The following is a 10599-nucleotide window of genomic DNA, read 5'->3' as shown; positions in this document are numbered from 1 at the left end:
TGCGTGAAAATGTCTTTTGTGCTGTTTACGGGAGGGAGTATTGCGCGCAGGAAACTACGACTTTCTGGAAATGGCACTCTATGAATTTTTTATCTATACAGATGGTGTTTCTTATTGTGAAAAAGTTGGAAAATTATGGGTTTGGTCTTTTAGGGAACTATAATTTTCAGGATATGGGACTCTATGAATTTTTTCGTTTATATACATAGAGTTTTTCAGCGTGGAAAAAGTGGAAAATTATAGCTTTGATCTTTTAGGAAACTATAACTTTCTGGAAATAGAACTCAATAAATTTTGTCATTTATATAGATGGAGTTTTCTACTGTAGAAAAATTGAAAAATCAGAAGTTTGATCTCTTACGCTATAATTAAAGGTACTACACGAATTATTCCACGTCTTCCTCGATAAAAGAAAAAAGAAAAATTGGAAAACGAGTTCAGCACGTGGCATCGGAACCATCGCGTATTTTAAATAGTTTTAAACTGAATTACAGGTGAGGTGTGAAGAGGATGTAGAAAGTATAAAAGTATCCCTCAGTTCCTGTTATCGTAGGAGAGATGCTCCGGTGTTTGCACAGTTGCGCCAAAGGATGGGAAAGGGAAGTAGAAGAATGTACCCCAACAAACAGACGCTTTTTATAATTAAAATTATCAATGGTCAACGAAGGGTGATAAAAGGCGGTCTGTTTGTACGGCGAAGTATCTGAAAGATGTTTAACTATGCCAGGATGCAATGCTTACTCGATAAAAAGGACAAACTTCGCTAATGTACTTTGAAGGACCGGGCACAATGAACGCGAACGAACGAGCAACGAAACCCGAGATTCCTCCGTCGTTCTACTAACTTTCACAATGAAATTCGAAAGAATAGTATACTTACGTCTTTCAAGGACGAAAAGTAGCCGAATCGGTCCTGGTTCGACGCATGCTCCGAGGAATCCTGCAACAATAGAAGGAAATCAAAGTCAGTTGATGGTTCGACAACGTGTCTCACAGAATTTCACTGGCAGAGAAACAATTATATCATTTTCTTATTTTCAGGTGCCTTTATTTCAGCAATTTTCAATGTTGCAAGATAAAAATGTAGGCTACTACATATTTATATATATTTATTTTATATTTGGTCCATTTTATATCTGTATTCAGTCAATCTCTATTCTTATACAAACATAACTAAGTAGTTTTTTTAAATACATTTTCTTTGTGACCATGAAAATTGGCTAAAATATGCACCCATAGAATTAATTAATAAAATAATTGTTACTTCCTTGCCTTTCAGTAAATATATAACAATTAACTAAATTAAATTGAAGTTTATAAATAGTCTGCAGATTTTATGCATTTATCCCAAATGCAAATATGTTAAACGTATATGTATTATCTAAATTAAAATGAAGTTTACAAATTAAATATGTACCAGTTAATTAAATAGAAATAAAATTTACAAATTAACTGATACTTAATTATATCAGTTACTACTTATAGCACGTTATTTCAAAAGGATCAACCTCCGAAACATCCTCTTACATCCTCTTACATTTATTTATCAACAAACAAGTCACATGTCTGATCATGTTGACAACTGATATAATTAAGTACCAGTTAATTTGTAAATTCAATTTTAATTAAATTACCTAATAAACATCCTCTTACATTAACTCATTAAGAAACAAGCCACATACCTGATGGTGTTGCTGTTGTTGTTGCTGCAGATAGAGCGTGTGTTGCTGCATGAATGACTGCAGTTGTGTGGGGCTGAGTATGTGTTGCTGGAGCAGCTGTTGCATCTGATGGATGCCGCTCGCCGGGCTGAGCATCATCTGCGAGGGATTCTGAGAGGGTGGTGCCCCTGGCGGCCCTCCAGGAGGAGGACCCTGCGAAGGATTCGGCGGCGAACCCCTCTGAGGGGCCTGTGGGCTCTGATGGGGACTCGGTTGGGGACCAGGCGCCCCCGAACTGGGCTGTTGCGATTGTTGCGTGATGATAGGCTGCTTTTGCTGGGTCATGGGTGCTGTTGTCACTGCGTGCCCAGCGGGACTGAGCTTCCCATTGCTCTGGTACTCGATCGTGAGGTCTTGCTGCTGCTGCTGTTGCTGCTGCTGCTGCTGCTGTTGTTGTTGCTGTTGGTCCACGGCACCGCCTCCGATCTCGTTGTTCCTGGAGTTTTCGCGGCTACGGACCGACAGCCGATCCCGTTCCCGATTCTCGCGCTCCCTCGAAGAAGGAACACTGTCGCGTGGTTGCTGTTGCTGCTGCTTCAGGGCTGCAAACAGCGAAGTAGCCTGCAATAGGAAAATGGAGATCGAGAGCTCGATCAAAGTCGGTTGCGAGCTGCCTTGCGTTTGTATCGCTAAGGGGACAGGGTTGGGGGTGTTCTTGCTTACAGGTGGCGAATAATTAATAATAATAATAATATTCCTTCGAAGGGGTTGGTATAGCGGATAGCCTAGAGGCTTATATCAGCCTGCTATGAATTGTGAATTATGGGTATGCTAGTAGCACAAAAGAACTATGCACAAACATTTTCAAACGGACATTTAACCGGTCGCGACAGGTTCAGTGTTAATCCTTTGTGATCCAATGTAGAGCGAGGTTCGATAAAAATCTACTGAAATCAGAAAATTCGGACTGCAAAGGGTTAAAGAAAACAGTTGGGTTGTCCGAAAAGTTCGTGCTTATTTTTAAGAAAAATTCAAAGGTATATTTGAATTTTAATGTATATTTATTGAATTATATATGTACCATTTTGTTCCACAACTTTCCCACCTTTTAAGGAATGTATACATGTTATTTGTTTTCAGCCATTCCGACGTATTCAGACCTGTGCCGGCTACTAAAAATCGGCATGGACTTTCCAGACAGCCCAATAATATCAAAATTTCGGAACAATTCGAAGACACGTTTCATTCGATACAATAAAACGCCACGAAATCTATCAGTCTCGGAAAGCCGGTTTCGATAGTTGAGGAAAGTTCTTTCATCCGCAGGATCTCGAAGCGAGCGGAAGAACGGGTTTATCCCGTTCCGCCTTTGCGCTCCGCAATCTACTTGATGATAGAACTTAATAAAACAAATCCCGCTGCGTAAACAACGAAGGAAGAGACTCGGGAGTCGACGTCATTCAGACAACAGCGAGTTTTCCTCCGTCGTCGAAGTAACCGTGGCTCAGCCAGCCAAACGACGGGGAATCTCGCGTTGTCTCGGGCTCGAATACCATTAGATAAGATCAATATTGCTCAAAATACGCTGGAAGTTTAACGCGCGCACATTACACGGCATTTATATCATGAATATTCCGCCCGAGGCTTCTTCTTCCCTCTTTTCCATCTCTCGGCGCTGCTTCTTCCCTTGCACCGTCGCCTTGGCGTCTCGCATCTCGCACCCCTTGTTATCTCGCGTTTTGACTTTATACAAGCGGCCCCGGTGTCGCCAAAACAGAAACTCCTTTATCTCTCGCTAAGTGGAGGACTTTTAGTTTGAATCGATTTCACCCGCAACCCTTTCGACGATTTTTCTAACAAGCCTAATTCTCTCGGGGCGCTCTTGCTTAATTTTAGGAAAGTTCAGTTCAACCTCTCTATCTCACGGAAGTTTAGATGGGACTAGATTGTCATTCACGAATTCTATAAAAAATGACCAAGGAAATGAACAAAGATTTCAAATGTTCATTTTAGAACCAATGTTTTTGTTTAAAAAAATAATATTGTGATCGTGAAATTGGATTGTCGTTCCTCGTAGCGATCATGATTTACACCATTTTCGTAACGAATGTTTTCCTCGTTCCGTTTAGCATCAAGATGACAAGTTGACAAGAGAATGCACACACTAGACATGTTTATTGTTTGTACACTGCTAGACAAAATTGAGGGATCACAAAAATTTTTCGAAAATTTTGGTCATATTCAAGTGACTATATCTTCGCGAAGAATGATCATAAAAAATATTTGGAAATGTTATTTTATAGGCCGAAATCTCTAGTTTTCGAATCAGGAGATCAACATTTTTTTTTGTCTGGCCATGTCACTTTTTTTCTTAAATGAAGTGCAACGAAGGAATATTGAAACATTTTCGTTAACTTTGAAGGTATGTACAGTACGAAAAAAATTTTTCTTGGCAAATTCAATTAAATGGTATTATAGAGTAAACTTTTCCCGTTATTTTCGTTGTTTTGGTTTTGCTATACAATTTTTATTGACCGAGTTCTTTATGATTATGTGAAAACGGGTACTTTTCACTTCGAACGCCTATAACTCATGAATACATGATCGTAGAAAAATTTCAATGAATGTTTTGGACAGCTGAGAAACTTTCCTTTAAAAGGCATTGGTTTCCAATTTGATGACATTTTTTTTTAATCGCATATAATCAATTTCAAAATGACCTAAAAATTTGCATATCTACCACTTTTCAGAAAACATGACGCCATTTCAGTAAAAATCAAGGAATCATACAAGTGCCTACATTATTTTTGAGTTAAGATTACCCACCAACTCTGTGCAAAAGGCCGAACTCATCTGATTTTTTTTTACCTTATGTCCTCGATGGCGAAACATGCGACATGATCTGAAAACTTGAAAAGAGATCGCTTGTTCTACGTTACGTTTCCGTCTCATTCAAAACGATTTTTTGTTCTTGCAGCGTCTGAATGGTTATTGCGTATTTTCTTTTCCTAATTCAACGTCATTTTAACGTACAAAAAAGGTGTTTAAAAAATTAAAGAAAAAACTTTGTTCAATCTCTTTGCAATGACAAATGCCGGCGGTACGTTATCGTTAATTACTGATATTTCTCGCCATTAACAAATTGCAACCAGGTCCGTGACTGGACATTTGCGTGCCCTACACCCATCCGTTTCGCGCCAGACATACGCACACGACTCTTTCGCATTGTCATCGGGAACAAGCTTTGATCTAACATTTTTTTAAAAAGAATCGAATCAGATGAAACCGTTTTGCAATGATTGATCGCGACGTCGCCCGCGAATATAATAACTAAAAAGAAGAGAGGACAGCCTCGACGTAGATAAATTTAAAACACGTTCCTTCCTCGGCTCCAGTCCTCGCAATTGTTCCTGCCGAGCGTGAAAATCGCGTGTCTATCTGCGAATGCGGGGTCCGCGAGTCTTATGCTAATCTTATTTGTGTACGATTACGTATGTTTATAACATGCAAAGAAAGTGCCCCCGAGGCGGGCGTTATCGGTGTTTAGTCAGGAGCGTGGCGTTTCGTCTCCGAAGTTCGAAGCGAAAGGAAAAACGTCTCCGTGGAAAAACAGACGAAACCGTTGTGTTTTCAGAGCGAGCCAAGTCACCAGATATATATGAAAAAGTACAGGGTTCGATTTATACCACGCGTTTTCCCTGTTTCCGGACAAAATGGCGGATCCTTGGAAACTAGAGAGATTAAAAGATACGCAATCTCTAATCAGGTGGACTGTCGTTGGTTGTTCATAAGCATCCATGATCGTTGAAAATTTGTGGATATTTGTTATTACTAGACTGCGGATTTGTATGCGTTTATGAGAAATTTGAATGTCCAAGACACTACAAAATGCAAACAACATGCAAGAATATAAAAATGATTGAAAGTAAAGATCATGTTATAATATTTGCAAAAGAAAATAAATTCTTATTTAGATTTAACTTTTGTAGACACGTTCGCGCAGATTTTATTTTGTGTAAAGATTCGCAGTCTAGTTATTACAAATACTGGAATCCTAAAGCCCCTCCGAAAAGTCCTTTACTTCGAGTTTAGGAGTAGTCCTTTTCTTGAACCAGATGTGATGATTTTTTTGCAGACAAGGTACTCGAGATAAACTTTTAAAATTTAGTGTGTATATTTACACGTGAATATATAGAAGGTACTCTAAAATTTTCAATGATCCTGCACAATTTATTTAAAAGCTACGTGAAATATTCTATTACCATAACTTTGAAAATTGTACCATTTTTGAAATATTTCAAAGATCCTAATCAACAAAGAATCTATTTTTCAACCCAGAGAAAAGAGTACACCCCTTACAGGCTTCCGGAATAAATTTCTACGAGGCGTTTTCGTTCATCTATTATTCGGGTAAACGACCTTCGATCGCGAGACGCGGAATCTTCAAAAGATTTTTGAAGATTCATCGCGCGTCCCGGTTCGTTTCGTCGGAATTGTCACCGCGGAAACATCGTTTCGAAACGAGCATTCTAAACAGCTACGACAACAGTCGCCTATCGTTTCGTGGAATCGAAAACGGGTCTCGGGCGATTCACAAACAAGCAGAAGAGATCCGCGGCCGACGTTTCTGCAAACACGATTGTTCGAGCCCACCAGGCACACACCGGGTGTAAATCAACGTCCAAACTTGCCAAAGTGAACTTTCGCGAGAGCAGATAATGTTTTATTTTAATTCGGTAGTTAGAATTCATTGCAATTACTCAAAGAAATTTCGCGAATGATCGCGTTCGTACTTATGCAAAAGAACGTACTTGTTTTGTTTCTTTTTAATTATTTACAACTAAGCTACAATGTCTAGATATCGTTTAAGAAACATTAAACAGAATACTTTTAAAGAAAATTTTATGATATCAATTACAAAATTGTCGAAATTGGTTGCCTCCCTGTCGTATGCATAGCTGTAACGATACGCGTAGTGTGTCTGACCATTGTCTCATTCTACTTAAGCCCATTGCTCGGAGCGCAACGCATGGGATGTTTGTTTCTTTTCAATTATTTCACCATGTTCCAGGACCGTTCTGAAACTTTTACATGTGTCAGCTAAATAACCTATCATCATTCTTGATTTTTTTTGGCAGGTGTCACTCATAGGGTTGTTTGCAATTACCACCAGCAAAAAATAAATTATTATCTACTCTTAACAATTAAAGAAATACCCTGATAAAAATATATACGAGATGCAGTTTATACGTAGGAATATTTTCGTTTTTGCAGAGTTTAAATATCTGAAATAGTAACCGAGAAAAAAAATAATAAAGTTAAGGATGTTTCATATTACTCTTAAACGGAGGGGTAACGGTCTGAAACTTTGTGAGATGATGTTTTAGGTCGAAAGCATTGCATACGACACATAATAGCAATGAAAATTGCGGGTCGATTGCCTATCCTTATCCTGCTAGACCCTTTGTCTAACAGCGAATGGGTTAAACTAGAGTTATAAATTGTCGATAATAGAGACAGAGAATTCATTTCTACACCTATCTATACTAATACTATAAAATTATACAGGTAATCTCAGGATGCACTGAGCTACACTACCGCCGAATAACATAGGCAACGTTTCATTTCGATAAAAATACGTTTTCGATTCAAAATCTCAAAATCAACCTCTATTGTAATATTTCACATACTGCAAAGACCTGTCTTCCACCATTCAGCCGGATGTTGAAATACAAGATTCCCCCCCTCCCCGATTTCAATAGTTTCGTTCGCCAGGGTTTTCCAGGGCAGACGACCACCGAATTTAAAAAGAAGCTCCCGCGGGATGCCTTGCGCCTTGGAAAAGTACAATAAGAAACGTCACCCGCGACCCGGCGACAGGAACCATTTACTCAACGAAATTAATGGAAAGCAACGATCGGAGGTTTTAATCCACTTTAGCCAGACGCACCAGCGCAGGTTAGATCGCGATCCTTTAATTCGCTAATTAATACCGGACTCCGTCTCTCTCCTTCTCTCCTGGGCCGCGTGTCTCGTTTCTTCCGTGCTAACGAAGAAACGAAGAATCTTGAACGTCCAAAGCCGCCGTGTCGGCCGAAAGGGGTGGAAAAATCGCGAAGCGTCGAGAGCGGTTCAGTTCCCGGACGTTTCCAGGGGCGGGAAGGGGAGAGAGGGTAACCGACGATGAAGCTCGACGTGTGTACACGACCGGGGCCAAAGGAAAAAAATATAAGGGTACGGAAGAATGAAAGTATAAGAGCCGACGTTGAAGGGCCATCGACTACAGATAAGAGGGACTCCTAAGACTCTTTTAAGAAAAGGTTAAATAAAGGTCGGGGAGCCGCGCTTGTTGTTGGCTGTTCAGATTCCTTCGACCCCTTTCGACCTCCCCCTCCGCTTCGCGTAACGCCACTTATTTGAATCCCGAAGGCTCCTTCGGGATCGGAGGAAGAGGGCCACCGTCTCTGCGTCGTGGTCGTCGTCGCAGGGCCTTCATATCTTTTATATATTAGAATTTTCACCAAACCCACCGCCACCCCCGCGATGCTACCTCTATACCTATCTCGTTCTGTTTACTGTTTGGATTTATTCCAGGACCCCTGACCCCCGCCCTGTCTCTCGACAAACCATCGCCTCCTCGACCCCCGAAACTACTGTATATGAGCTCCTCTCCGAGGTTTTCGTCTTTATACTTTCCGTCTCCCTGGGTCTTCCCTCTTCGGCATCTCGTTTCGTCTTCCGCTTCGTCTTCCGCTTCGTCGGACATTACGCGGACTGATGAAGCGACTTCAATGTTCGGATCGTGAGTCATTGGGAGCGGAGTCTTATTGGACCATGTTGATAAATTTTTCAGTGATTCAAATTCAACCCTTTGGAGTCGAGAAGTGATCCTTAGTCACCACTAGCTTTTGTTGAGGTTTAATTTATTTGGAACTCGAAGTGTCGATAAAATGATTGTCGTTGAGGCGAAGGTGGCTTGATTTTCAAATCTCAAATTAAGAATCTCGTTTTCGAGGTTAATCTAAGCTTAGTATTCGTGAGTAACAATAGAATGCTGAAAAAAGGATCTCGAGTTGCTGATAGATACCAGAAAACAAAGCCTCGAGAGCAAAGGGTTAATATTTTAGCGATTTTACATGTTGTTAACCCTTTCAGACGTGGCGCTTATTAAGGACACGACATTGAATTATCGACAACTATCGTTTAGGGTAAATGTCCTTATTTATGCAAGAAAGGTCAGTTTTCGAGGAAGACTATACTATTAGGATTTTTTTTGCTTTTTCCATATTAGTTTTAGTCTAAGTTGACCGTAAAAATTGAATTGCATTAATACGAGAGAAATGTAATTCAGGTCTAAAGGGTTAATATTAGCGGTTTCCCTTTATTTTGCCTTCGTCAGATTCGATTAGGCTAAGTGTTGCATTTTCAATATTGAAATTATCGTTGGCATTAGCCTTCTGTCAATACATGTTCTCCGTACACGTCATACAATTTTCTTCCTGACTTAAACACCGTTCATTGCACAAATCGATTAACTTCATAAAACAAAAACTTGAGGAATGCAACGAAATAGTGTACATTGTTCTTTTAAATTCCTTTTATAACATAAATTCAAATAAACATTGAGAAAAAGTAAAGAAATGCGACCAAGTGTACATTGTTTCTTCAAATTCCTTTTATAACATAACTTCAAATAAATACTGAAGAAAGTTCTTTTCTTTTCTGGAAAGTTAATATAAATATAAAAAGTTACGACTATACCAAGTGCTTTGACATTTAAATTTAACATTTATCAAAGAGTGGAGTTAATCGATTTGTGCGGAATGAACGGCTCAATGATATTGCAAATGTTGCTTTTGTAACTTTGATGGATGTAACGCGAAAAACAATTCTAAAACAAACTTCCTAGGTAATTCCTCGAAACTCCGTCAACCCTTCGACTAATCATGGGAGATTTCATTGAAGAACACCTGCAGAGCCACGGTTTAGGCCCTGTAGATTGTTTAAACAGGTCCCGTTATTTACTCTAATAGCCTCCATAGCTAATCAAGCGATCCGTGGCACCATTGATGGCACATAAACGCTAATTTCCTCAACGACAAGAGCGGTCCAGGGAAAGTGACGTTCCGCGTTCGGGATACCGGTGAATTCGATTGGCAAGGGGTGGAGTGGAGAGATAGTTCACCCGAAATCGATGGTATATCGTTAAATTTTAAACTCGTTACGTACGCGGTGTCTCGAATGTTTATTTAGCGTCGTTTTATACACGCCACGATGCAACGAAGCCTCGACACGTTACCGCGGACACTTGGGACGAGCGATCGAACAGGATAAAAAAAAAAAAGAGAGAGAGAGGAGAGAGAAAAAAATTCCCCACGAGGGAAAAATTCGGTGATTTGTCCACTGTCGATCCGTTTATTCCACAAATCCGAATCGGATTTACCTTCTAGCTTTTTCCTCGCATTCCATATTGAACGTCCCTTTCGGATCTGTTAGTCGTGATATTTTCATTGCCTCGAAACGCCATGCACCGGAAATATTCTATTATGCTTGTATTGGTTAAAATTCCCGTACGGAATCCTCTCTGTGTGTCTGACAGCGCGCAGGGAGGGGAGGGGGGGAGGGTTCGATGTTACGATTGATTTTTAGCATTGTAATTCAACAGGCGCCTCGAAACGCTGCCGAATTCTTCGCCTACGTCGTGACGTTTTAATTGGTCGAACGCGAACGAGCTGAAAAATATTGGAGTACACGCATTTCCCGGTTCATTCTCCTATGATAGACTTTAAATATCGAATAGAGAGATGTACAAGTATAAAAGGAAAGCTGAACTACTCGAAGAATCACTGAGGATTAATTATTTCGTTAAATTTTGGTGAACAAGAAATTATTTTATGGTTAACCTAGTTACTTTCTTTTTTCTTTGATCTCTTGAGTG

At 39.9% G+C, this 10599-nt stretch overlaps 1 protein-coding gene across 1 annotated transcript in view; it reads right to left on the bottom strand.

Moving 5' to 3' along the window:
- Window positions 1–10599, bottom strand: part of LOC128892998 (forkhead box protein P2-like) — a 371825-nt gene that overhangs the window by 9704 nt on the left and 351522 nt on the right. The window contains exons 5-6 of the mRNA XM_054153696.1: window positions 1683–2282; window positions 881–940 (exon numbers count right to left, since the gene is read on the bottom strand). Of these exons, the coding sequence (XP_054009671.1) occupies window positions 881–940; window positions 1683–2282 (660 nt within the window). The remainder of the gene's footprint in view (window positions 1–880; window positions 941–1682; window positions 2283–10599) is intronic.

This window comes from Hylaeus anthracinus, unplaced genomic scaffold, assembly GCF_026225885.1.
Source record: "Hylaeus anthracinus isolate JK02 unplaced genomic scaffold, UHH_iyHylAnth1.0_haploid 2, whole genome shotgun sequence".
Classification (NCBI taxonomy): Eukaryota; Metazoa; Arthropoda; class Insecta; order Hymenoptera; family Colletidae; genus Hylaeus; species Hylaeus anthracinus.
Note: the sequence above shows the minus strand (reverse complement) of the source record. Positions and strands in the feature narration are given on the sequence as shown.